The 27,039-nt window shown below is 68.7% G+C and overlaps 1 protein-coding gene across 1 annotated transcript; it reads right to left on the bottom strand.

Moving 5' to 3' along the window:
- Positions 1 to 1,138: 1,138 nt before the first annotated feature.
- DHX16 (DEAH-box helicase 16) lies at positions 1,139 to 25,480 on the bottom strand. Its single transcript, XM_054177175.1, has 20 exons — positions 25,252 to 25,480; positions 23,846 to 24,102; positions 22,141 to 22,273; positions 19,692 to 19,748; positions 18,243 to 18,497; positions 16,602 to 16,826; positions 15,698 to 15,883; positions 13,765 to 13,875; positions 12,777 to 12,892; positions 11,160 to 11,370; positions 10,356 to 10,454; positions 9,698 to 9,850; positions 8,533 to 8,673; positions 7,355 to 7,517; positions 6,758 to 6,876; positions 6,504 to 6,571; positions 5,724 to 5,886; positions 4,637 to 4,798; positions 2,700 to 2,873; positions 1,139 to 1,267 (listed from the first exon to the last, which is right to left on the bottom strand). Exons 1-20 carry the CDS (start codon positions 25,456 to 25,458, stop codon positions 1,139 to 1,141), a joined length of 3,129 nt encoding a protein of 1,042 aa, XP_054033150.1. The 5' UTR covers positions 25,459 to 25,480.
- Between the last annotated feature and the right edge of the window lie 1,559 nt (positions 25,481 to 27,039).

Here is a 27,039-nt window from a genome sequence, read left to right as displayed (position 1 = left end):
GAACCACTTGGGACAGAAGCTGCAAGTGTCCTCGAGGTGGCCTCAAAGTGTCCCCAGGGGGTCCCCAAAGTGGCCCCAAGGTGCACCCAGGGTGGCCTCAAAGTGTCCCCAAGGGGTCCCTAAAGTGTCCCCAGGGTGTCCCCAAATTGTCCCCAGGGTGGCCTCAAAGTGTCCCCAGGGGGTCCCCAAGGTGGCCCCAAGGTGTCCCCAGGGTGGCCTCAAAGTGTCCCCAGGGGGTCCCCAAGGTGCACCCAGGGTGGCCTCAAAGTGTCCCCAAGGGGTCCCTAAAGTGTCCCCAAGGTGCACCCAGGGTGGCCTCAAAGTGTCCCCAGGGGGTCCCCAAGGTGTCCCCAGGGTGGCCTCAAAGTGTCCCCAAAGTGTCCCCAGGGTGGCCTCAAAGTGTCCCCAGGGGGTCCCCAAGGTGGCCCCAAGGTGTCCCCAGGGTGGCCTCAAAGTGTCCCCAAGGGGTCCCCAAGGTGCACCCAGGGTGGCCTCAAAGTGTCCCCAAGGGGTCCCTAAAGTGTCCCCAAGGTGCACCCAGGGTGGCCTCAAAGTGTCCCCAGGGGGTCCCCAAGGTGTCCCCAGGGTGGCCTCAAAGTGTCCCCAAAGTGTCCCCAGGGTGTCCCCAAATTGTCCCCAGGGTGGCCTCAAAGTGTCCCCAGGGGGTCCCCAAGGTGGCCCCAAGGTGTCCCCAGGGTGGCCTCAAAGTGTCCCCAGGGGGTCCCCAAGGTGGCCCCAAGGTGTCCCCAGGGTGGCCTCAAAGTGTCCCCAAGGGGTCCCCAGGGTGTGCCCAGGGTGGCCTCAAAGTGTCCCCAAAGTGTCCCAAGAGTGTCCCTAAACTGTGCCCAAGGTGTCCCCAGGGGGTCCCCAGGGTGCCCCTCCTGCCACCTCCCCATCTACAGAGTCAAAGCAGAGGACAACCCCCAAAGGCCACCCAGGGCTGGGCTGGAAGGAGCCCAGGAGTGTCCCCAAGTGTCCCCAGGCCGTCCCCAGGCCTCTTCCTCCCTCCATGCAGACTCAAAGCCACGCAGGACAGAAGCTTGGGGACAAGGCCCCAGAGGGCACCCAGGGCTGTATTGGGAGGAGCCCTGAGGTGCCCCCAGGGCGCCCCCAGGGTGCCCCCAAGGTGCCCGGGGGCTCAGCCCAGCTCCTCGGGGCTCTTGCCAACCTTCTTGGGCATCTTGCGGCCGCTGCCATCCTCCAGCTCCTTGGCCTGGTAGTAGTGAGGTGCCACCTCCAGCAGCCAGCTGCTGTCGATCTCCAGCACCTGGGGCAGGAGGGAGCTGCTGGGCACAGGCCTGGGCACCTGCTGGGCTGCCCCTGCTGGGCACAGGCCTGGGCACCTGCTGGGCTGCCCCTGCTGGGCACAGGCTGTGGGCACCTGCTGGGCTGCCCCTGCTGGGCACAGGCTGTGGGCACCTGCTGGGCTGCCCCTGCTGGGCACAGGCTGTGGGCACCTGCTGGGCTGCCCCTGCTGGGCACAGGCCTGGGCACCTGCTGGGCTGCCCCTGCTGGGCACAGGCTGTGGGCACCTGCTGGGCTGCCCCTGCTGGGCACAGGCTCTGGGCAGCTGCTGGGCTGCCCCTGCTGGGCACAGGCTCTGGGCACCTGCTGGGCTGCCCCTGCTGGGCACAGGCTCTGGGCACCTGCTTGGCTGCCCCTGCTGGGCACAGGCTGTGGGCACCTGCTGGGCTGCCCCTGCTGGGCACAGGCTCTGGGCACCTGCTGGGCTGCCCCTGCTGGGCACAGGCTCTGGGCAGCTGCTGGGCACAGGCTCTGGGCAGCTGCTGGGCACAGGCTCTGGGCAGCTGCTGGGCTGCCCCTGCTGGGCACAGGCTCTGGGCAGCTGCTGGGCACAGGCTCTGGGCAGCTGCTGGGCACAGGCTCTGGGCAGCTGCTGGGCTGCCCCTGCTGGGCACAGGCTCTGGGCAGCTGCTGGGCTGCCCCTGCTGGGCACAGGCTGTGGGCACCTGCTGGGCTGCCCCTGCTGGGCACAGGCTCTGGGCTCCATGCCTGACCCAGCTGCTCCCAGCCAGGCTGCTGCAGGGCCGAGGCTGATTGGGCTGCTGGCACCCAGGGGCTGGTGGTGCCCAGGGGCTGGTGGCGCCCAGGGGCTGGTGGCGCCCAGGGGCTGCTGGCACCCAGGGGCTGGTGGCGCCCAGGGGCAGCTGGTGCCCAGGGGCTGGTGGTGCCCAGGGGCTGGTGGCACCCATGGGCAGCCCAGGGGCTGGTGGCGCCCAGGGGCTGGTGGTGCCCAGGGGCTGGTGGCACCCATGGGCAGCCCAGGGGCTGGTGGCACCCAGGGGCTGGTGGTGCCCAGGGGCAGCCCAGGGGCTGCTGGAGCCCAGGGGCTGCTGGTGCTGGCCCCCCAGGGCCCTCTTCAGGCCCACGGTGGCTCTGCTTCCCTCCCCCATTCCCATGCCCTTCACCCCCCCCACCCTCTCACCCTCTCCACCCCCAGACCTTTGCCCTCTCCCCTCTGCCCCCCACCCCCTCTCCATTCCCCTCACCCCTGGCTCTTCCCCCTCCCCCTCCCTCTCCCCCCACCCCCTCTCCATTCCCCTACAGCCATTCCCCCCACATCCATTCCCTTCACCCCCAGACCTCTTCCCTCTCCCCCTACCTGTCCCCCCCTACCCCTTCCCCCCCCCATCCCTCCCCTCCCCCATCTCTTCCCCCCATGCCCCCCTGCCCCCCACCTGTCTCATGAACTCCTTGGTGGTGAAGACCAGCTCGTGGTAGAGCACCCAGCGAGGCTGCAGCTCGAAGAGGGAACTGTTGGGGTGGATGAAGACTCCCTGCTGGTGCTTGACCGTGCGGTAGCCTCCCCGCGTCAGCCGCGCCGTGTGGTAGAAGAAGCCTGCGGTGACCGCCTGGGGGCGGGGCGGGGCGGGGCGTCACGGGGGCGGGGCGTCACGGGGGCGGGGCGAGGGCCAGGGGGGTCGGGAGGGAGGAGGAGGAGGAGGGGGCAGCAGCCTTGGGGAGAGGGCAGGGGGCAAATGGGGAGGGGGTTCAAGAGGGGTTGGAATGGAGGAAGGAGCCCAGGGAAGCTTTGAAACAGGAGAGGAAGGGGCAGCAGCGTGAGGCAGGGGGCAGCAGCGTGGGGCAGGGGGCAGCAGCATGGGGCAGGGGGCAGCAGCGTGGGGCAGGGGGCAGCAGCGTGGGGCAGGGGGCAGCAGCATGGGGAGGGGGCAGCAGCGTGAGGCAGGGGGCAGCAGCGTGGGGCAGGGGGCAGCAGCGTGGGGAGGGGGCAGCAGCGTGAGGCAGGGGGCAGCAGCGTGGGGCAGGGGGCAGCAGCGTGGGGCAGGGGGCAGCAGCGTGAGGCAGGGGGCAGCAGCGTGGGGAGGGGGCAGCAGCGTGGGGAGGGGGCAGCAGCGTGGGGGAGGGGGCAGCAGCGTGGGGAGGGGGCAGCAGCGTGGGGGACGGGGCAGCAGCGTGGGGAGGGGGCAGCAGCGTGGGGAGGGGGCAGCAGCGTGGGGAGGGGGCAGCAGTGTGGGGCAGGGGGCAGCAGCGTGGGGAGGGGGCAGCAGCGTGAGGCAGGGGGCAGCAGCGTGAGGCAGGGGGCAGCAGCGTGGGGAGGGGGCAGCAGCGTGGGGAGGGGGCAGCAGCGTGGGGCAGGGGGCAGCAGCGTGGGGGAGGGGGCAGCAGCGTGGGGCAGGGGGCAGCAGCGTGGGGCAGGGGGCAGCAGCGTGGGGAGGGGGCAGCAGCGTGGGGGAGGGGGCAGCAGCGTGAGGCAGGGGGCAGCAGCGTGGGGAGGGGGCAGCAGCGGGGGGAGGGGGCAGCAGCGTGAGGCAGGGGGCAGCAGCGTGGGGAGGGGGCAGCAGCGTGGGGCAGGGGGCAGCAGCGTGGGGAGGGGGCAGCAGCGTGGGGCAGGGGGCAGCAGCGTGGGGGAGGGGGCAGCAGCGTGAGGGCGGGGGCAGCAGCGTGGGGGAGGGGGCAGCAGCGTGGGGGAGGGGGCAGCAGCGTGGGGAGGGGGCAGCAGCGTGAGGCAGGGGGCAGCAGCGTGGGGAGGGGGCAGCAGCGTGGGGAGGGGGCAGCAGCGTGGGGCAGGGGGCAGCAGCGTGAGGCAGGGGGCAGCAGCGTGGGGAGGGGGCTTAGAGGGCGATGGAATAGAGGAGGGGGCTCAGGGGGGCTTTGGAACAGGAGAGGAGGGGGCGGCAGGTTGGGGAGGGGGCAGCAGGGAAATGGGGAGGGGGCACAGAGGGAGCTGGGATAGAGGAGGGGCTCCAGGGTGGGGTTGGAACAGGACAGGGGAGGCAGCAAGGACATGGGGGGGAGGGGGGAATGGGTTTGGGGAGAGGGTCCTGGGGTGGGTGGGTCCGGGGGAGTCCCAGGGGTGGGTGGGTTTGGGGGGTCCCAGGGTGGGGGTGGGTGGGTCTGGGGGGGTCCGGGGGGTGGGTGGGTCTGGGGGGTCCCAGGGTGGGGGTGGGTGGGTCTGGGGGGTCCTGGGGGTGGGTGGGTGGGTTTGGGGGGTCCCAGGGGGTGGGGGTGGGTGGGTCTGGGGGGGTCCCAGGCTCAGTTTCAGGCTCCTGGGGAGTTTTAGCTGTAGCTCGGGGGTGGGGGAGGGGTTTGGGGGAGGGGTTTGGGGAGGGGTCCCAGCAGGGGTCTGGGGGAGGGGGGAGGGTCCGGGGGTGACCTTTCTGACGGGGGTGAGGTCCCCCCCGCAGGAGGAGGGCGCCACCTCCACCCTGTCCATCAGCGCCTCCAGCTGGTCGCGCACATCCCGGGCCCGGCGCAGCGACCTGGCCTGCACGAAGTGCTCGAAGCACCACTGCAGGGAGTGCCCTGCCTGGCGCCACTGCCCGGGGCAGAGCCGGGGGAGGGGGCAGGGGGCAGGGGAGAGGGGGAAAGGGGGAAGGAGAGGAGAGGGAAAGGGGGAGAGAGAGGAGGAAAGGGAAAGCAGGAAAGAGAGAAAGGGAGAGGGAGAAAGAAGAGGGAAAGGAAGAGGATAAAGGAAAAGGAAAGGGAAAAAGAGAAGGAAAAGAAGAAAGGGAGAAAGGGAAAGGGAGAGGGAAAGGGAGAGAGAAGGGGAGAGAGAAGGGGAGAGGGAGAGAGGGGGAAAGGGGGAAAGGGAGAGGGGGGAAAGGGAGAGGGGGAGGGGGGAAAGGGAGAAGGGGAAAGGGAGAGGGGGAAAGGGAGAGAGGGGTAGAGAGAGGGAAGAGACAAGGAGAGGGAGAGAGGAGAGGGAGAGAGGAGAGGGAGAGAGGAGAGGGAGAGAGGAGAGGGAGAGAGGAGAGGGAGAGAGGAGAGGGAGAGAGGAGAGGGAGAGAGGAGAGGGAGAGAGGAGAGGGACAGGGGGGCACCGGGGGAAGAAGGGAGAGATGCAAAGGAACCAGAGAAAAGAGAGAAAGGGGGAGAGAGAGAGGGAGAGAGGGATACAGGGAGAGGGATAGGGACAGTGAACAGGGAGATGGAGAGGGGACAAGGGAACAGAGACAGAGATGTGGTCAGTGCCTGGCCCTGAACACCCAACCTTGAACCCTGGAACCCCCCAAGTCCCCCTGGTCTCCCTCCACCTCCACCCTCTCCCCACCTCCCTTTGCCATCTCCCCACCTCCTCCCGGTCTCCCCTTGCCTCCTCCCGGTCTCCCTCCACCTTCTCCCGGTCTCCTCCAACCTCCCTTTGCCATCTCCCCAGCTCCCAGTCTCCCTCCAGCTCCTTCAGCCATCCCCCCGCTCTCTCCCCACCTCCCTTGGCCGTCCCTCCCTCTCCCCCTCCACACCTGGTTGTAGACGTTGAGCAGCACCAGGTGGTCTCCCCCGGGCAGGTAGAAGGCCCTGCGGGCGCTGTCGGCGTGCAGGACCTTGTCCTTGGGCCGGTAGAAGACGGCGTTGTTGACGGAGAGCATGGCGGCCACCGTCAGCACCTCGTCCCGGCAGCCGTACCTGCGGCGACAGCCCGCGCCCACCGGCGGCGCTGCAGCGGCGCCCCCCGGCCACACCCAGCACCCCCTGGGAATGCCCGCCACCCCACAGCCACACCCGGCACCCCCCGGCCACACCCAGCCACACCCGCTGCCCCCAGCCACCCCCACCACCCCCTGGCCACACCCAGCACCCCCCGGCCACGCCCACCACCCCCCGGCCGCGCCCGCCACCCCCCCCGGCCGCGCCCGCCACCCCCCCGGCCACACCTGCAGCCCCCTGGCTGTGCTTACCACCCCCCCAGGAATGCCTGCCACCCCACAGCCACACCCGCCACCCCATGGCCACACCCACTGCCCCAGGCCACTCCCACCGACCTCTGGCCATGCCTGCCGCCCCCCATCCCTGCCCGCCACCCCCAGTCGCGTCCACCACCCCTGGCCACGCCCACCAGCCCCCAGCCACGCCCACCAGCCCCCCAGCCGTGCTTGCCGCCCAGCCACCCACCACAGGGCGCCCGGGGAGGGGCACCAAGGGGATACCATCCGTGGGAGGGGGCAGCAGCCCAGGAGATGTCCCCAGGACCCTCAGCCCCCCCAGGGGAGAGTTGGGGTCCCCCCAGCCCCCCCAGGACTCACTGCTCGGAGGCCAGGATCATCTTGGCCAGCATCGGCTCCACAGGCAGCTCGGCCATGCGGCGACCCAGCTGCCACCAGGGGGCGCCGGTGAGCACCAGGACGGAGCCAGGCACCCACCAGCGGCCACCAGTAGCCACCCAGCAACCCCCCAATGCCTCCCACTGCTCCCAGTGCCCTCCCAGGGCCTCCCACTGCTCCCAGTAGCCCTCCCAGTGCTCCCAGTGCCTCCCAGTACCTCCCGGTGCCCCCTGTACCGTGGTGAGCTCCCCCAGGTGGTTGAGGGCCCCCAGGGCGTAGAGCTGCTCCAGGGCCAGCACCAAGGTCTCGTGGGGGGGAGGGTCCAGGAAGTCAAAGTGAATCAAATCGTTGATGCCTGGGGGGGGGGGAGGGGGGAGGAGGACAACCCCCAGGAGGTCACCCCCAGGGACCACAGAGTCTCCCCAGCTGCCTCCCAGGTCCCTGAGGTGTCCCCACAGCCTCCTGAGATGCTCTGATGCCCTCCCAAGCTCCCCCAAACCCCTTCCCACCCCCACGAATCCCCTCCTCACACCCCCCCCCAGCCTCCCCAAACCCCTTCCCCACCCCCAACCCCCCTCCCATCCCCCCCAAACCCTTCCCATCCCCAAACCCCCTCCCATCCCCCCCAAACCCTGCCCATCCCCCTCCCCCCCCTCCCCACCCCCCCAAGCCCCCTCCCATTGCCCCAAACCCCTTCCCAGCCTCCCCAAATCCCCTCCCAGCCTTTCCAAACCCCTTCCCCACCCCCCAAGCTCTCTCCCATCCCCCCCAACCCCCCTCCCAACCCCTCCCATCCCCCCCAACCCCCCTCCCAACCGCCCCCCAGGCCTCACCCAGGCTCTTGAGCAGCAGCACCAAGCAGCCCAGGTCTGCCCTCTGGATCTCGGGCACGGAGGTCTCCTCCAGCTCGTGCTGGAAGGCCCAAGCTGTGTACAGCCTGAAGCACTTCCCCGGTGCCACCCGGCCTGCCCGCCCTGCCCGCTGGTTGGCCGAGGCCTGGGGGGCACAGGCAGCCATGGGCACCGGGCTGGCACCCCCCAGGGGGCTGCTGGCACCCCCCAGGGGCATTGGAACCCCCCTGGCACCCATGGGAGTATTGGAACCCCACAGGGGCACTGGCACCACCCTGGCACCCATAGGGATGCTGGCACCAGACTGACAGGGTGGGGTATTGGAACCCCCCTGGCACCCCCAGGGACACTGGAAGCCCATAGGGGCACTGGCACCAGGCTGGCACCCCAGGGGGCACTGGAACCCCGTGGCACCCATTGGGGTACAGGCACCACCCTGACACCCACAGGGATGCTGGATCCCACCTGGCACTCATGGGGGGCACTGCCACCAGGCTGGCACCCCAGGGGGTATTGGAACCCCAGGGTGGGGCACAGGCACTACCCTGGCACCCATGGGGATGCTGAAACCTCAGGTAAGCATTGGCACCAGGCTGGCACCAGGCTGGCACCCATAGGGATGCAGGAACCCCATAGGGGCACTGGCACCAGGTTGGCACCCCAAAGGGTATTAGAGCCCTGGGGTGGGTACTGGAATCCCCCTGGCACCCATAGGGATGCTGGCACCAGACTGGCACCCATGGGGCACTGGAACTAGACTGGCACCCCTGGGGGCACTGGAACCCCAGGGGGGCATTGGAACCACCCTGGCACCCATAGGGATGCTGGCACCAGACTGGCACCCATGGGGCACTGGAACCCTCCTGGCACAGGTATACTGGAACCCCATTAGCATTGGCACCAGGCTGGCACCCAGGGGGCACTGACACCCCATGAGTGCCAAGGAGGTGCCAGCGGTGCCAGGGAGGTGCTGATGAGGTGCCAAGCTCCACAGGGGGGTGCCAAGAGGGGACAGGGAGGTGCCAGCCTCCACCTGGGGGGACAGGGAGGCCCCAGTGGCGCCGGGGAGGTGCCAGGGGGCTGCCAAGGAGGTGCCAATGGTGCCAGGGGAGGGTCAGGGGTGCTGGGGGGTGCCAGGGGCGCGCCAGAGGGGTCAGTACCCGCGAGCAGGGGGTGACCACCAGGCTCTCCATGCCCGTGCGGGCGCTGTAGCTCTTCTGCTTGCAGAAGCCGGGGTCCAGCACGTACACGATGCCCTCGATCGTCACCGAGGTCTCCGCGATGTTGGTGGCCACCACCACCTGCAGGGGCATGGCAGGCACCAGGGGGCGCTGGGGGGCATGGGCGGGCACCAGGGGGCGCTGGGGGGCATGGGCGGGCACCGGGTGGTGCTGGGGGCACAGGCAGCAGGGGGTGATGCAGGAGACAGGCAGCAGGGGGCACTATGGGCCTAGGCAGCAGGGGGTGATGCAGGGGACAGGCACTAGGGGGAGCTGTGGGCACAGGCACCAGGGGCAGTGCAGCAGACAGGCAGCAGGGGGAGCTGTGGGCACAGGCAGCAGGGGGCAGTGCAGCGGACAGGCAGCAGGGGGAGCTGTGGGCACAGGCAGCAGGGGGTGATGCAGGAGACAGGCAGCAGGGGGCACTGTGGGCCCAGGCAGCAGGGAGTGATGCAGGGGACAGGCACTAGGGGGAGCTGTGGGCACAGGCACCAGGGGGCAGTGCAGCGGACAGGCAGCAGGGGGAGCTGTGGGCACAGGCAGCAGGGGGTGATGCAGGAGACAGGCAGCAGGGGGCACTGTGGGCCCAGGCAGCAGGGAGTGATGCAGGGGACAGGCACTAGGGGGAGCTGTGGGCACAGGCACCAGGGGGCAGTGCAGTGGACAGGCAGCAGGGGGAGCTGTGGGCACAGGCAGCAGGGGGTGATGCAGGAGACAGGCAGCAGGGGGCACTGTGGGCCCAGGCAGCAGGGAGTGATGCAGGGGACAGGCACTAGGGGGAGCTGTGGACACAGGCAGCAGGGGGCACTGTGGGCACAGGCAGCAGGGGGTGATGCAGGGGGCAGGCAGCAGGGGGCACTGTGGGCACAGGCAGCAGGGGGTGATGCAGGGGACAAGCACCAGGGGGAGCTGTAGGCACAGGGGGCACTGCAGGGACTGGGATGCACCCCACCCCTTTAGACCCCACCCCTTTAGACCCCACCCCCTCTCTTAAAGGGCCAGGCACCCGCTAAGCCCTCACCCCCTCCCAGACCCCACGCCTTTCAACCCCAACCCTTCCGACTCCACCTCGTCGGACCCCACCCCTTTAGGCCCCGCCCCCCACCTTGCGCGCCCCCGGGGGGGTGGGCTGGAAGATGCGGGCCTGGAGCTCGGAGGGGAGGTTGGCATAGATGGGCAGCACCAGCAGCTCCGGCAGCCGCGAGCCCAGGCGCCGGCAGCGCTCCTGCAGCAGCTCCACGCAGGCCTCGATCTCCTCCTGCCCCCGGGGAGGGCAGAGAGGCAGCAGCACGGCAGGGAGGGGGCAGCAAGGGGGCAAGGGAGAAGGACATCGAGATGAGAGCTGTGAGGAGGTGGGGAGGGAAGGGATGGGGACAGCAGGGGGGGGACAGGGTGGGGACGGCAGGATGGGAACCATAAGGAAAGGAAGGGAGCAGGGCACCAGGATGAGGACACCCAAGGGACAGGGAAGTGCCCCGAGAGGGCATGAGGGGTGGCAAGGAGGGGACAGAAGGTGGCAGGGAGGGGAGAGGGAGAACAAGAGAGGGGAGAGGGAGAACAAGGGAGGGGAGAGGGAGAACAAGGGAGGGGAGAGGGAGAACAAGGGAGGGGAGAGGAAGAGGAGAGGGAGAGGACAGGGAGGGAACAGGGTGTCAGGGAGGGGTAAGAGGGGAGGGGAGGGGACAGGGGGTCAGGGAGGGGTGAAGGGGTCAGGGAGGGGAGAGGGGGTCAGGGGGTCAGGGAGGGGACAGGGGGACACTCACCTGGCCGGTGAGGAAGACGAGGATGTCGCCAGGGGGCTGTGTGAGGTGGATCTGCAGCACAGACACCACGCAGGCCTCCAGGTAGTCAGCCTCGGGGGCCTGTGGGGACAGCAGAGGGGACCTTGGGGACAGCCCAGGGGACAGCAGCACCCAGTGGCCTCAGCTGGCCCCGGGCAGGACCCTGCCCCTCGCTGCCTGCTGTTCTCTTATCCCCGGAGGTCTCTCTGTCCCCAGCTGTCTCCTGACCTCTCCTTGTCCCCTGCTGTCCCCATGGCCCCTGCTGGCCTCTTGTCCCCTGAGCTCTCCTTGTGCCCACTGCCCCCTGCTGCCCCCTGCTGCCCCCCACTGCCCCCTGCTGCCTGAGCCGGGTGGAGGCTTCGGGGCTGGGCTTTAATTGGAGGCTCTGTTGCCATGGCAACAGGAGCAGGCCTCAGCCTCCAGGATTAGTCCTCCTCGGCCCCTTCCACCTCGGCCTCAGCCTCCCCTCCCTCCCCACAGCGCCCCCCCTGCACTCCCCCCTTGTCCCCCCCCACCCCCAGGCCTGCCCCAGACAGGGAAGGGACAGAGAGGGGAGAGAGAGGATGAGGATGGGGCAGAGATGAGACAGGGAGAGGCCAGAAATGGCAGAGAGGGGACAGGGGCGGGACAGAGGAGGGAGGGAGAGGACAGGGAGGGGATAGGTGGGACAGAGGTGAGAGGGAGAGCACAGCGGTGTCAGGAAGGGGACAGGGAGAGGATAGAAGTGGCAGGGAGGGGCCAGGGGTGGGAGAGGGCGGGGCCAAGGGCGGGGCCGGGGCGGGGCACCTTGGTGTAGTAGATGTCGACGGGGAAGCGGCGGCCGGGGATGCGGAACACGGGCGCGCCCTGGAAGAAGGCGGCGAAGCGCTGGGCGTCGAGCGTGGCCGAGGCCACCAGCACCTTGAGGCGCGGGCGGAAGCGCAGCAGGTCCTTGAGCAGCCCGAAGAGCACGTCCGTGTGCAGGGAGCGCTCGTGCGCCTCGTCCACCATGATCACGCTGCCGGCACCGCACACATCGCACCGCGACCGCCGCACCGTCACCGCGGCACCGCGACCCGGGCACCGCGGCACCGCGACCCGGGCACCGCGGCACCGCGACCCGGGGCACTGCGACCCAGGCACTGGGGCACCGCAACCCGGGGCACCGCGGCACCGCGACCCGGGCACCGCGACCCGGGCACTGGGGCACCGCGACCCGGGCACCGCAACCTGGCCACTGGGGCACCGCAAGCGGGGCACCGCGACCCGGCCACTGGGGCACCATGACCCAGGCACTGGGGCACCACGACCGGGGCACCGCGACCCTGGCACTGGGGCACCATGACCCGGGCACTGGGGCACCGTGACCGGGGTACCGCAACCTGGGCACTGGGGCACCGCGACCCTGGCACTGGGGCACCGCGACCCGGGCACTGCGACCCTGGCACTGGGGCACCGAGACCCTGGCACTGGGGCACCGCGACCCGGGCACTGCGACCCTGGCACTGGGGCACCACGACCCTGGCACCAGGGCACCGAGACCCTGGCACTGGGGCACCGCGACCCAGGCACCGTGACTGGGACACCACAACCCAGGGCACTGCGACCCGGGCACTAGGGCACCATGACCTGGGCACTGGGGTGCCGCGACAGGGGCACTGCAACCTGGGCACTGGGGCACCGTGACCCGGGCACTGGGGCACCGGGACGGGGGCACCGCAACCCTGGCACTGGGGCACTGTGACCCGGGGCACCGCGACCCGGGCACCAGGGCACCGCGACCCGGGGCACCACGACCCTGGCACCATGGCACCGCGGCACCATGACCGGGGCACCACAACCTGGGCACTGCAACCCTGGCACTGGGGCACTGTGACCCGGGGCACCGCGACCCTGGCACCACGGCACCGCGGCACCATGACCGGGGCACCACAACCTGGGCACTGCAACCCTGGCACTGGGGCACTGTGACCCGGGGCACCACGACCCTGGCACCATGGCACCGCGGCACCATGACCGGGGCACCACAACCTGGGCACTGCAACCCTGGCACTGGGGCACTGTGACCCGGGGCACCGCGACCCTGGCACCACGGCACCGCGGCACCATGACCGGGGCACCACAACCTGGGCACTGCAACCTGGGCACCGTGACCCAGGGCACCACGACCCTGGCACTGGGGCACCACAACCTGGGGCACCACGACCCTGGCACTGGGGCACTGCAACCTGGGCACCGCAACCCTGGCACTGGGGCACTGTGACCCGTGGCACCACCGCGACCCTGGCACCAGGGCACCGCGGCACCGTGACCGGGACACCACAACCCAGGGCCCCGCGACCCTGGCACTGGGACACCATGACCCAGGCCCCGCGACCCTGGCACCAACTGCCCCCAGCCCCCCGCCGCTGTGCCCAGGGGCACCTGTAGGAGGCCAGGTCAGGCTCGGTCAGGAACTCCCGCAGCAGCATGCCGTCCGTCATGTACTTGAGCACAGTCCTCTCCGAGGTGCAGTCCTCGAAGCGGATGCTGTACCCCACCTGGGGACACGGAGGGCACACAGTGACACCAGCTCCCCTCCCCCTCCCCCCCGCTCCCCACGGAGCCTGCTGGGGAGCCCTGAGAACCCTGGGGGGCAGGGGAGGGACACAGAGGGGGCCTGGGGACACACAGAGGGATATGGGAAGGGACTTGGGGACACAGAGAGGGACATGGGGACAGAGTAGGGACAGGGAGAGGAACACAGAAGGGACTAGGGGACACTACAGGGATAGGGTGAGAGGACACAGAGGGACAGGGGGACACAGGGAGAGGACACAGGGGACATGGGGACACCAGGGGGGGACACAGGGAGGGACACAGGGGACATGGGGACACCGGGGGGGACAAAGGGGACATGGGGACGCAGGGAGGGACACAGGGGACATGGGGACACCAGGGGGGGACACAGGGGACATGGGGACACCAGGCAGGGACACAGGGAGGGACACAGGGGACATGGGGACACCAGGGGGGGACACAGGGGACATGGGGACACCAGGGGGGGACACAGGGGACATGGGGACACAGGGAGGGACACAGGGGACATGGGGACGCAGGGGGGGACAGAGGGGACATGGGGACACAGGGAGGGGACACAGGGGACATGGGGACGCAGGGGGGGACAGAGGGGACATGGGGACACAGGGAGGGGACACAGGGGACATGGGGACACCAGGGGGGGACACAGGGACGGACACAGGGGACATGGGGACACCGGGGGGGACAAAGGGGACATGGGGACGCAGGGGGGGGACACGGGACACAGGGGACAGTGCCACCCCGCTGCCACTTGCCTGCCCCTGGCACCTCCCAAACCCAACCCCACTGGGAACCCTCCCCAGCCCCCCGGCCCCCCTGCCCCTGGCCCCACCTCGTTGCCCAGCTTGGTGCCCATCTCCAGTGCCACCCTGGCAGCCACGCTCATGGCAGCCACTCGCCTGGGCTGGGTGATGCCGATGCGGAGACCCTGCCGCGTGTAGCCCTGGGGGGGAAACAGACACCCATGGGGCCCCACAGGAGCCACAGGGACCCACAGAGAGCCATGGGGCCCCACAGGAGCCACAGGGACCCACAGAGAGCCACGGGGACCCACAGAGAGCCACAGGGCCCCACAGGAGCCACAGGGACCCACAGAGAGCCACGGGGACCCACAGAGAGCCATGGGGCCCCACAGGAGCCACAGGGACCCACAGAGAGCCACAGGGACCCACAGGAGCCACAGGGACCCACTGTGACCCACAGGGACCCACAGGCACCCACAGAGACCCACAGAGAGCCACAGGGACCCACAGAGAGCCACGGGGACCCACAGAGAGCCATGGGGCCCCACAGGAGCCACAGGGACCCACAGAGAGCCACAGGGGCCCACAGGAGCCACAGGGACCCACAGAGAGCCACAGGGACCCACAGGAGCCACAGGGACCCACAGAGAGCCACAGGGGCCCACAGGAGCCACAGGGACCCACAGAGAGCCATGGGGCCCCACAGGAGCCACAGGGACCCACAGAGAGCCACAGGGGCCCACAGGAGCCACAGGGACCCACAGAGAGCCACAGGGCCCCACAGGAGCCACAGGGACCCACAGAGAGCCACGGGGGCCCACAGGAGCCACAGGGACCCACAGAGAGCCACAGGGACCCACAGAGAGCCACGGGGGCCCACAGGAGCCACAGGGACCCACAGAGAGCCATAGAGACCTATGGGGACCCATAGAGACCTATGGGGGCTACAGGGAGCTGTAGGGTCCCATAGAGAGCCACAGCTGCCCCCTTGCTGCCCCCCACCCCCCCTGTTCACCCCTCCAAACCCTCCCCTCCCCCGTCCCCCATGGATGCCCACCTAGCTGCCCACCCAGATGCCACCCACCCCTTTTTTTAGCCCCTTTAATGCCCCCTACCCGTTTTATTGCCCCCTAACCTCCTCCCTGCTTCCCCCTGCCCCCCTCACTGCTTTCCCTCAGGGAGCCCACCCAGATGCCCACCCAGATGCCCCCCACCCCTTTTTACCCCCTTTGATGCCTTCTCCCCATTTTATGCCCACCCTAAACCCCTGCCGCCCCCTCCCCACCGCCCTCCTCACTGCCTCCCCCTGGGGTGCCTACCCAGGTGCCCACCCTGATGCCCTCCTAGATGCCCCTCACCCCACAGGATGCCCACCCTGGTACCTACCCAGATGCCCACCGCCCTTTTTCAGCACCTTTGATGCCCCCTCCCCATTTTGTACCCACCCTAACCCCCTGCCCGCTCGCCCCTGCCCTCCCTGCTGCCCCCCGCCCGGTGCCCGCCCAGTGCCCGAACCTGTGCCCGCCTGGTGCCCACCCGGTGCCCGAACCCGTGCCCACCCCAGTGCCCGCCCCGTGCCCGCCCGGTGCCCGCCCCAGTGCCCGCCCGGCGCCCGAACCCGTGCCCACCCCGGTGCCCGCCCAGTGCCCGAACCCGTGCCCACCCCAGTGCCCGCCCGGTGCCCGCCCCAGTGCCCGCCCGGTGCCCGAACCTGTGCCCGCCCGGTGCCCGCCCCAGTGCCCGCCCGGTGCCCGAACCCGTGCCCGAACCCGTGCCCACCCCAGTGCCCGCCCCGTGCCGGCCCGGTGCCCGCCCGGTGCCCGAACCTGTGCCCGCCCGGTGCCCGCCCCAGTGCCCGCCCGGTGCCCGAACCCGTGCCCGAACCTGTGCCCGCCCGGTGCCTGCCCGGTGCCCGCCCCAGTGCCTGCCCGGTGCCCACCCCGGTGCCCGCCCGGCGCCCGAACCCGTGCCCACCCCGGTGCCCGCCCCAGTGCCCGCCCCGGTGCCCGCCCCGGTGCCCACCTCCTCGTGCAGGTACTGTGGGATCTGGGTGGTCTTGCCCGAGCCGGTCTCGCCCTCGATGACCAGCACCTGGTGCGCGGCGATGGCCTCCAGCAGCTGCTCGCGGAAGGGGAAGATGGGCAGGGAGCGGCGCTCCTGCTGGGCGCCCTCGCGGCACGGCTGCGCCGCCGGCACCGCCCCGGCCGCCTGCCACGGGGGGGGAGCAGGGAGGGGGGGAGAGGGTCACCGAGGGGCACCCAGGGCGCCCCCGGAGCGCACGTGGCTCCGTCGCGCGCCCCCCGTGCCAACCTCAGGGGCACCCTGGCATCCCTGTGGGCACCACGGGTACCCCCAGAGTCCTCATCGCGGGGTCAGATGTCCCCCAGGGGCAGCCTCAGGGGCACCCTAGCATCAATATGGACACCATGGCACCAATAGGGGCACCCCAGTGGCACCATGGCACCAATAGGGGCACCCCCAGTGGCACCATGGCATTAAGAGCGGCACCATGGCACCAACAGGGGCACCATGGCATCGATGGGAGCACCATGGCACCAATAGGGGCACCCCCAGTGGCACCATGGCACCAATAGGGGCACCCCTAGTGGCACCATGGCACCAATAGGGGCACCAAGGATACCCCCAGAGCCACTACGGTGCCAACGTGGGCACCCTGGCACCAACAGTGGCACTGCCCAGGGTACCAACTGCCCCCTCAGCCCCCTTCCAGCCCCCCAACTCCCCCTCCCCACTCTTCCCATCTCCTCCCTCAGCCCCCCAGATCCCCTCCCCATCCCACTCCTCAGCCCCCAACTCCCTCTCCCCACTCCTCCCATCCCACTCCCCACCCCCCCAATCCCCTCCCCACCCCTTCCCACCCCCCCATCCCCCCTCTCTGCCCCCTCAGCCCCCCCGTCCCCCCCACCTCCTGGGGCTGGCTGCCCTGCAGGGGGGCAGCCCCCACGAAGTGGATCATCTGCTCCTCCTCCAGCAGGACCTGGTAGGCGGGGGGCGCGCGGCGGGCGGCGTCGCGGGCGCCGAAGCGCAGGGTGGCAGCCTCCAGCCGCTCCTCCTCCCAGCGCCGCTGCTCGTCCCGCGGCGCCGCCGCATCCGCCCCGGCCCCCGCAGCCTCCTCCGGCAGCGGGATCGACTGCGGGGGGGGAGAGGGGAGAGGGGAGAGGGACGGGGGTGAGGGAGAGGGGGAGGGAGAGGGAGAGAGGGAGGGAGAGAGGGAGGGAGAGAGGGAGGGAGAGTGAGAGAGGAGCGCGGGGCAGGGAGAGAGGGGGTGGGAGAGAGGAGAGAGGGGGAGGGAGAGAGGAGAGAGGGGGAGGGAGAGAGGAGAGAGGGGGAGGGAGAGAGGGGCAGGGAGGGGGAGGGAGGGGGAGGGAGGGGGAGGGAGGGGGAGGGAGGGGGAGGGAGGGGGAGGGGGAGGGGGAGGGGGAGGGGGAGGGGGGGGAGGGGAGGGAGGGGGGGTAGAGGGGGAGCGGGGGAGGGGGGGGGGGAGGGGGGGGGGGGGGAGGGGGGGGGCGAGGGGGGGGGGGGGGGGGGGGGGGGGGGGGGGGGAGGGGGGGGAGAGGGGGGGAGAGGGGGGGAGAGGGGGGGAGAGGGGGGGAGAGGGGGGGAGAGGGGGGGAGAGGGGGGGAGAGGGGGGAGAGGGGGGGAGAGGGGGGGAGAGGGGGGGAGAGGGGGGGAGAGGGGGGGAGAGGGGGGGAGAGGGGGGGAGAGGGGGGGGAGGGGGGGGAGAGGGGGGGAGGATTGGAGGGAGGATTGGAGGGAGGATTGGAGGGAAGGAGAGGATTGAGGAGGGAGGAGGGAGGCAAAATCATCACTCCCAGCAGCTGGGAGCAGCCCCACACGGGGGAGCCCCCTCCTCAAGAAGGTAGGGACCCCCCAAAATTGGGTGGCCCCCCCCAAAGTGTGAGTGCCCCTCACAAGTGGGACCCCTCCCCAAGAGACTGGGGACCCCCAGACACAGCCCCAGGACAGCAGGGGGGGGGGTGGGGAGATGGAAGGGAAGGATTTGGGGGTGCAGGGGGGAGTCCTTGAGGTGGTTCTGGGGGGGGTGGGGGGGTGGGGTGGGGTGTGTCCCTGTGGATCTGGGGGGGGAGGGTCCCTGAGGGGGTTCTAGGGGGGGGGGGGGTGCGGGGGGTGTCCCTGGGGGGGTGTCCCTGAGGGGGTCCAGGGGGGTCCCTGAGGGGGGGGTCCCTGAGGTGGATCTGGGGGGGGGCCGGGGGTGTCCCTGAGGGGGTCCTGGGGGGGTCCCTGAGGGGGTCCTGGGGGGGGGGGGATGGGGTATCCCTGAGGGGGTCCGGGGGGGGGTCCCTGAGGGGGTTCTGGGGGGGGGAGGGGGTGTCCCTGAGGGGGTTCTGAGGGGGGTTGTCCCTGAGGTGGATCGGGGGGGTGTCCCTGAGGGGGTCCTGGGGGGGTCCCTGAGGGGGTCCTGGGGGGGGGGGGGATGGGGTGTCCCTGAGGGGGTCTGGGGGGGGTCCCTGAGGGGGTTCTGGGGGGGGGTCCCTGAGGGGGCTGTGCGTTGCCCCGGGGTGGGGGCTGGGGGCCTCCCTCTCACCTTGCTGCGCCGCTCCTCGGGGATGTGGTACCTGGAGGTCTTCTCCAGCCTCTCCCTCTCCCCTGCCCTCTTGTACTCCTGGGCCAGGTCCCTGAGCCTCCTCTTGTAGGCCAGCTCCTGCAGCTCGGCGCGGCTCAGGGCCTCCTCCCCGAAGAGCTGCTCCTCGTCCTCGATCTCGGCCTGCAGCTCCTCCAGCTTCTCCTGCTCCCTCTTGGCCAGGTACTCCCTGCGCGAGCGCTTGCGCAGCTCCGGCACCTGCGCCGGCAGCACCGCTGCAGCCCTGCCCCGCGGCCACCGCTGCAGGTCTCCCAGAGCCCCGCCAGGCTTTGGGAGGCCCTCAGAAGGGCTTTGGGGAACATCCCAGGGGCTTGGGAGACCACTTGAGGTCTTCAAGATGACCTCCAGGCTTTGGGAGGCCATCAAAAGGGCTTTGGGGAACATCCCAGGGGCTTGGGAGACCGCTTGAGGTCTTCAAGAGCACCTCCAGGCTTTGGGAGGCCCTCAGAAGGGCTTTGGGGAACATCTCAGCGGCTTGGGAGACCACTTGAGGTCTGAGACCTCCAGGGCCTCTGGAAGCCATCTCAAGGGCTTTGGAGGTCAATTCAAGCCCTTTGGAGACCACTGGAGGCCTTTGGAGACCATTTGTGATCTTCAAGATGACCTCCAAGAGCCTTTGGAGGCCATCAAAAGGTCTGTGGAGACCATCTGAGACCTCCAGATGACCTCCAGGGCCTTTAGAGCTCATCTCAAGGGCTTTGGAGGTCAATTCGAGCCCTTTGGAGACCACTTGAGGTCTTCAAGATGACCTCCAGGGTTTTGGAGGCCATCAAAAGGTCTATGGAGACCATCTGAGATCTCCAGATGACCTCCAGGGCCTTTGGAGGTCATCTCAAGGGCTTTGGAGGTTATCTCAAGGCCGTTGGGAGAGCATTTGAGGTCTCCAAGATGACCTCCAGGGCTTTGGAGATCATCTCAAGGGCTTTGGAGACCATTTGAGGTCTTCAAGATGACCTCCAGGCTTTTGGAGGCCCTCAAAAGGGCTTTGGGGAACATCTCAGGGGCTTGGGAGACCACTTGAGGTCTTCAAGATGACCTCCAAGAGCCTTTGGAGGCCATCCAAAGGTCTGTGGAGACCATCTGAGACCTCCAGATGACCTCCAGGGCCTCTGGAAGCCATCTCAAGGGCTTTGGAGGTCAACTCAAGGGCTTTGGAGGACATCAAAAGGGCTTTGGAGGACATCAAAAGGGCTTTGGAGACCATTTGAGGCCTTTGGAGCCCAACAGAGGGCTTCAACTTGACCTCAAGGGCCTTGGAGGTCATCTCAAGGCCTTTGGAGACCATTTGAGGTCATCTCAAGGCCTTTGGTGGCCATCAAAAGGGCCTCTGGAGACCCCCTGGAGGTTTTGGGGCCTCCCAGGGCAGGGTTGGGGTTCCCCTGAGGACCTCACCAGAGCCTTTTGGTCTTCTTCTGCCACCTTCAGCCTCTTCTGGGCCTCTTCGTAGGCCTGGGGTGGGGGGGGAGGCAAAAATGAGGGGAGGGGGACCCCAGATCCCACCCTAGGGACCCCAAACCCTCCCAGAGACCCCCAGATCCCACCCAGGGACCCCCAACCCCCCCTGGGGACCCTCAAATCTCACCCTAGAGACCTCCAACCCCACCCTAGGAACCTCCAATCATCCCTCAGGGACCCCCAACCCTCCCCTAGGGACCCCCAGATCCCACCCTAGAGACCACCACCCCCTCACAGGGACCCCCAAGCCCCTCCAAATCCCCCCTAGGGACCCCCAAATCCCACTTAAGGACCTCAATATCACCTCTAGGGACCCCCAAACCCCTCCAAACCCCCCTCAGGAACCCTCAAATCCCCCCTAGGGACCCCCAAATCCCCCTAGGGACCCTCAAATCTCCCCCAGCTCCCCCTTAGAGACTCTAAATCCCCTCTAGCCCCCCCAAACCCCTCCAAGATCCCCCTAGGAGCCTCTAAATCCCCCCTAGGGACCCCCAAACCCCTCCAAGATCCCCCTAGGAGCCTCTAAATCCCCTCCAGGGACCCCCAAACCCCTCCAAGATCCCCCTAGGAGCCTCTAAATCCCCTCCAGGGACCCCCAAACCCCTCCAAGATCCCCCTAGGAGCCTCTAAATCCCCCCTAGGGACCCCCAAACCCCTCCAAGATCCCCCTAGGAGCCTCTAAATCCCCTCCAGGGACCCCCAAACCCCTCCAAGATCCCCCTAGGAGCCTCTAAATCCCCTCCAGGGACCCCCAAACCCCTCCAAGATCCCCCTAGGAGCCTCTAAATCCCCCCTAGGGACCCCCAAACCCTCCCAAGATGCCCCTAGGAGCCTCTAAATCCCCTCCAGGGACCCCCAAACCCTCCCAAGATGCCCCTAGGAGCCTCTAAATCCCCCCCAAGGGACCCCCAAACCCCTCCAAGATCCCCCTAGGAGCCTCTAAATCCCCTCCAGGGACCCCCAAACCCTCCCAAGATCCCCCTAGGAGCCTCTAAATCCCCCCTAGGGACCCCCAAACCCCGCCAAGATCCCCCTAGGAGCCTCTAAATCCCCGCCAGGGACCCCCCAAACCCCTCCAAGATCCCCCTAGGAGCCTCTAAATCCCCCCTAGGGACCCCCAAACCCCTCCAAGATCCCCCTAGGAGCCTCTAAATCCCCTCCAGGGACCCCCAAACCCCTCCAAGATCCCCCTAGGAGCCTCTAAATCCCCCCTAGGGACCCCCAAACCCTCCCAAGATGCCCCTAGGAGCCTCTAAATCCCCTCCAGGGACCCCCAAACCCTCCCAAGATGCCCCTAGGAGCCTCTAAATCCCCCCTAGGGACCCCCAAACCCCTCCAAGATCCCCCTAGGAGCCTCTAAATCCCCTCCAGGGACCCCCAAACCCTCCCAAGATCCCCCTAGGAGCCTCTAAATCCCCCCTAGGGACCCCCAAACCCCTCCAAGATCCCCCTAGGAGCCTCTAAGTCCCCTCCAGGGACCCCCAAACCCCTCCAAGATCCCCCTAGGAGCCTCTAAATCCCCTCCAGGGACCCCCAAACCCTCCCAAGATCCCCCTAGGAGCCTCTAAATCCCCCCTAGGGACCCCCAAACCCCTCCAAGATCCCCCTAGGAGCCTCTAAATCCCCTCCAGGGACCCCCAAACCCCTCCAAGATGCCCCTAGGAGCCTCTAAATCCCCTCCAGGGACCCCCAAACCCTCCCAAGATCCCCCTAGGAGCCTCTAAATCCCCCCTAGGGACCCCCAAACCCCTCCAAGATCCCCCTAGGAGCCTCTAAATCCCCCCTAGGGACCCCCAAACCCTCCCAAGATCCCCCTAGGAGCCTCTAAATCCCCCCTAGGGACCCCCAAACCCCTCCAAGATCCCCCTAGGAGCCTCTAAAACCCCACCAGGGACCCCCAAACCCCTCCAAGATGCCCCTAGGAGCCTCTAAATCCCCTCCAGGGACCCCCAAACCCTCCCAAGATCCCCCTAGGAGCCTCTAAATCCCCTCCAGGGACCCCCAAACCCTCCCAAGATCCCCCTAGGAGCCTCTAAATCCCCCCTAGGGACCCCCAAACCCCTCCAAGATCCCCCTAGGAGCCTCTAAATCCCCTCCAGGGACCCCCAAACCCTCCCAAGATGCCCCTAGGAGCCTCTAAATCCCCCCTAGGGACCCCCAAACCCCTCCAAGATGCCCCTAGGAGCCTCTAAATCCCCTCCAGGGACCCCCAAACCCCTCCAAGATGCCCCTAGGAGCTTCTAAATCCCCCCTAGGGACCCCCAAACCCCTCCAAGATCCCCCTAGAAGCCTCTAAATCCCCTCCAGGGACCCCCAAACCCCTCCAAGATGCCCCTAGGAGCCTCCCAATCCCCCCCCAGCCCCCCCAGGAGCCCCCAGCCCTGACCTTGCTCCGTGTCCGCTGCTGGTCTCGGTGTCGCAGGCGCTGGGCAAAGGCCTCCCTCTGCTCCAGGTCCTTCAGCCTCTCCTGCTCTGCTGCCTCCCATTCTGCCTCAGGGTCCTCAGCAGGCTCAGGGGGGCTGCATTTTGTGGGGAGGGGAGGAAAGGAGGCAGAGGAGAGGTTGGAGCCCCAAGGTCAGGGAGGGAGAAGCGAAGGAGGGGAAAAAAAGGCAAAGGGAAGGTCAGGAAGGGCTGAAGAGGACCCAGGAGAGGCTCAGAAGGCCTCAAAGGAGCCCCCAGGAGAGATCAAATGCCCCAAAGCACCCCAAAAAAACCCATTAGAAGGTAACAAAAGACCCCCAAGCAAGCTCCAACCCCCCCCAAAGGCTGACAGACCCAAACCACCCCCCCACAAACCCCAGAGGGTAACAAAAGGCCCTCAGAAGACCCCAAAAGCCCCCAGGAAAGGCCCAAAGGAGCCACAGAAGGCCCCAAGAACACTAAAGGATCCCAAACCACCACCAGCACCCTCAGAAAGAGCACCCAAAGGCCCCCAGAAAGACCCCAAAGGACCCCAAAAGGACCTCAAAGACCCCAAAGGACACCCCCCCCCCCCCCCAAAAAAAAGCCAAAAGGAGCCAAAACCCCCGAAAGGCTCCAGGGGACCCCAAAAGGGACCCAAAGGACCCCAAAAGAACCCCAAAGGAGCCCAAAAGGAGCCCCAAAGGAGCCCCAAAGGAGCCCCAAAGGAGCCCCAAAGGAGCCCAAGAGGAGCCCAAGAGGAGCCCAAGAGGGAGCCCAAGAGGGAGCCCAAGAGGGAGCCCAAGAGGGAGCCAAAGGACCCCCACAATGATCCAGAAGACCCCAAAAGCACCCAAAAGGCCCCAAAAGAGCCCAAAAAGGAGATCAAAAGGGAGGCCAAAGGGAACCCCAAAAGGGACCCAAAGATGACCTCAAAAGCGACCCAAAGGACCCCAAAATGACCTCAAAAGCCCCCAAAAGGACCCAAAGACCCCAGAGGAGCTCAAAGGACCCCCAAAGGGACCCCACAGGGGACCCAAGAAAGAGACCCCAAAAAAGGCACCCAAAATGACCCAGAAGACCCCAAAGGAGCCCAAAAGGGACCCCAAAAGGGACCTCAAAAGGGACCCCAAAAGGGACCCAGAAGACCCCAAAAGAACCCCAAAGGAGCCCAAAAGTACTCAAAAGAGCCCAAAGAGGACCCCAAAAGGGACCCAAAGGACCCCAAAACGACCCCAGAAGAGCCCAAAAGGAGCCCAAAAGACATCAAAAGGGAGCCCAAAGGGAGCCCAAAGTTGGGGTCCTCCAGTGGGGGGGGACCCCCCAAGAGCTGCAGGGGATCCCCAGACCCCCCTCAGGGTGCTCCTGGGGTCCTCAGGGACCCCCAAAACCAGAGGGGGACCCCAGGAGCTGGGGAGGGGACCCCAGGATCAGGAGGCCCCTGCCCAGCTGTGGTGGTCCCCAAGGAGCAGAAGGGAGTCCCCAACCCCCCCCAGAGGGAGGAGGGAACCCCAGTACGGGGGAGAGGACCCCAAGGACCACCAGGGGGGACCCCCAAGGCCAATTCGGGGGGACCCCAAGATCAGGAGGCCTCTAAACACACGAGGTGACCTCAAAGGAGCAGAAAGGACCCCCCCAGGCCCCTCACAACTAGGGGGGACCCCCCAGGGCCAGCGGGGGGCGCTACTCACGGCGGGGTAGGCGCCAGGGGGGGGCTGGGAGCCTCCTCCGGGCTCTGGGAGCGGCGCCGGCGGCGGAGGTGGCGGCGCCGGGAGGGGGCCTGGGAGGAGCCTGGGGGGTGGGAGGAGCTAGGGGCGGGGTCGGGCGCCGGCCCCTCCCCCTCCTCGTCGCTCTCCACCAATCGGTAGCCTCTGCTGCGCCGCTGCAGCTCCAGCGCCGCTCGCTCTGCCGCGCGCCCGGGGGGCTCCCGGGGGGCTGCCCGAGGCACCTGTGGGCAGAGGGAGGGGCCTGCGTCAGGACACGCCCACCCGGGCTTGGCCACGCCCCCGCAGAGCTCATCACGCCCTCCCCCCCATCCCCCCATGCACGATGGGCTCCACCTCCTCCTGATTGGCCACGCCCCCCGGATGGGCTCCACCTCCTCCTGATTGGTCCCAGCCCTAGGGCTGGGGAGGGCCCCGCGAGTGGGCCACGCCCACTGAGGAATGGCCACGCCCCTAAAGAGTGGTCACGCCCATATTGAACAGCCACGCCCCCCAGATGTTCTTCGTAGGCCACGCCCACTAAGGATTGGCAACCCTCCCCGAGATTGTTTCCACCTCCTCCTGAGTGGCCACGCCCCTAGGGACAGGCCACGCCCCTAAGGACAAGCCACACCTATGTTGACTAGCCACACCCCTCGGATGGGCTCCCCCTCCTATTGGCCATGCCCCTAATGAGTAGGCACGCCCCTTCTCGGTGGCCACGCCCATGCTGAGTAGCCACGCCCCCCCGATGGGCTTCACCTCCTGGTTGGTTCCAGCCCTAAGGTTGGCCATGGCCACGTGGCTGTGCTCCACCTGCTCCTGATTGGCCACGCCCCCCATGCGCTTCCCCTCCTTCTGATTGGTCCCAGCCCTAGGGTTGGCCTCTTGGCTGGGCTCCACCCCCTGCTATTTGGCCACGCCCCCTCTGGATGAGCCTGGGGGTTAGCCACACCCCCTCAGCCTTTGCTGCACCTCATTGGTCACTGCTTCCACAGGCTTCACCCTCTCGGTGGCCACGCATGCAAGCCACGCCCCTTACGAGCCGGCCACGCCCACTAGGATTGGCCACACCCCTGGGCTTGGCGACACCGACTCTGCCCTCGCTGTCTCTCATTGGTTGCCGCTTCCATAAACCCCACCCTCTGGGTGGCCATGCATGCAAGCCCCGCCCCCTCGCCTCTGGCCACACCTCCTGGGCTTTGGCCACGCCCCCTCTGCCCTCCCGCCCTTCCACGGGTCGCTACCTCCAGAGCCTGCACCCTATTGGCGCTCCCACACGCAAGCCCCGCCCCCTCCCCCAGCCCCCAGGAGCTCCGCAGCCTCTGATTGGTCTCCGCCTCCCTTCTCGGGGCACAGCCTCACGAACCCCTCCCCCCCCCGCCCCTCGCTACCTTCTCCCATAGCTGCCTGGCGAAGGCCTGGACCCGCGGCTCCTCCACCCGCAGCGCCTCGGTCTCGCGCAGCCTCTCCAGCAGCTCCTCCGGGCTGCGGCTGCGGCCGGCCAGGGCCACCAGGAAGGCAGGGACGTGGCGGCCGCTGAGGCCCAGCAGCTCCTGCAGCTCGCCGGACACCCAGCGCTCCAGCGCCGCTGCCGCCATGGCCGCGCGGGGCCCTCCTCGGCCGCCGTACTGCGCCGCGGCCAATCGCAGCGCGGCCTGGCCTCGCGCGTGCGGCCTGGGGACCTCCCTCCCACTCCCGAGGGCGCGGGCGCTGTGACGTAGCCGCGCCAGCCAATCGCAGCGCGTTCTGGCCTCGCTCGTGCGTCGTGACTAAGCTGCGCGGGGCGGGGCGGGGCGGCACGGAGCGGCCTGAGCCCCCGCCCCCCAAGCGCGCGGGCGCAGTGACGTAGCTGCGCCAGCCAATCGCAACGCGGTCTGGCGCCTCCCGGGCGCGCGGCACGGCGTAGCCACGCCCACCCCCGCCCCGCTCCCGCTCTCCATTGGCTCTGCGCCGGCCAGAGGAGGCCGCGGGAGGGGCACCGAGAGAGCCCCGGGAGGGGGCGGCAGGGGCAGGCCTCAGGCTGCCTTGCCCCGGGGGGGGGTGGGGTGGGGGTGCAGCTTAAGCTGCCGCCGGCCCCCGGCTGCCTTGCCCTGGCCGCAGGGGCAGGCCCCCGGCTGCCGCCGGCCCCCTGGCTGCCGCCGGCCCCCCGCCGGCCCCCGGCTGCCTTGCCCTGGCCGCAGGGGCAGGCCCCAGGCTGCGTCGCTGTGGCCACGGGAGGAGGCCTCAGGAGGCTTCAGGCCTCGGTGCCATAGCAGCAGGAGCAGGCCTCAGGCCCTGCCACAGCAGTGGGAGTGGGAGGAGAGCCTCAGCCCCCAGGAGCAGGCCCCAGTAGGAGGCCTCAGGCTGCAACCTGCTCAATTAAAATCCCAACTCAGCCTTCAGCCTCTGTGGTCGCCAGGGAAGCTTCCCCCTCCCCTCTCCCCATCTCCCCTCTCCCCTTTTCCCCCTCTCCCTTCCCCCACCCCCGGTTGCACCCCAGGGGCCTCAGGCAGCTTCCGTTGTCCCTTTTATTGTCACTGCTGGAGGGAGAGGGAGAGGAGGCAGCGGCACAGCCCTGCCCGGGGCGGGGGGAGGGGGACAAGAGGCTTGGTTGCCATGGCTACGGGAGCAGGCCTCAGGCTCCGGGAGTAGGCCTCAGCCGTTGCTGCTGTGGCAATGAGAGGCCTCAGGCTTCGTTACCCTGGCTCCAGGGGCAGGCCTCAGGCCTCACTGCCAGGGCCACAGGGGCAGGCCTCAGGCTCCAGTAGGCCTCAGGCCTCATTTCCACACTCCCAGGAGCAGGCCTCAGCCTCCCTCCCCCTCCCACCCTCCTGTCCCCCCCCTGCCCCCCCCCAACCTGCTGGCAGCCTCCTCCAGGCCTCTCCCCACAGGTCCCTTCCCCAGCCCTCCCCCACCTTGCTCAAAGCCCTTCTGCCCCTCCCCCCCTTTTAATACTGCTTTGGTCTCCCCCGTCCCCCCCTTAAAAAAGCTACAAAACAGGGGGGGGCAACTCCCCCCAAGCCCCCCCTGAGGTCCCCATGGTGGGGGAGGGGCAACATCTTTCCCCCCTCCCCCCCTCCATGGGGTAGGTTTTCGGGGGGGGGGGGGGGTCCTAGTCCTTGGGTCCTGCCCTGCCCCCTCGGGGGGGGGGGGAGGGGCCTACTGCCCACCCCCCCTCCCAGTCCCCCCCCCCTGCCCTA

The sequence above is a fragment of the Dryobates pubescens genome, chromosome 39 (genome assembly GCF_014839835.1).
Source record: "Dryobates pubescens isolate bDryPub1 chromosome 39, bDryPub1.pri, whole genome shotgun sequence".
NCBI lineage: Eukaryota > Metazoa > Chordata > Aves > Piciformes > Picidae > Dryobates > Dryobates pubescens.
This window is presented reverse-complemented; position numbering and strand designations above follow the sequence as displayed.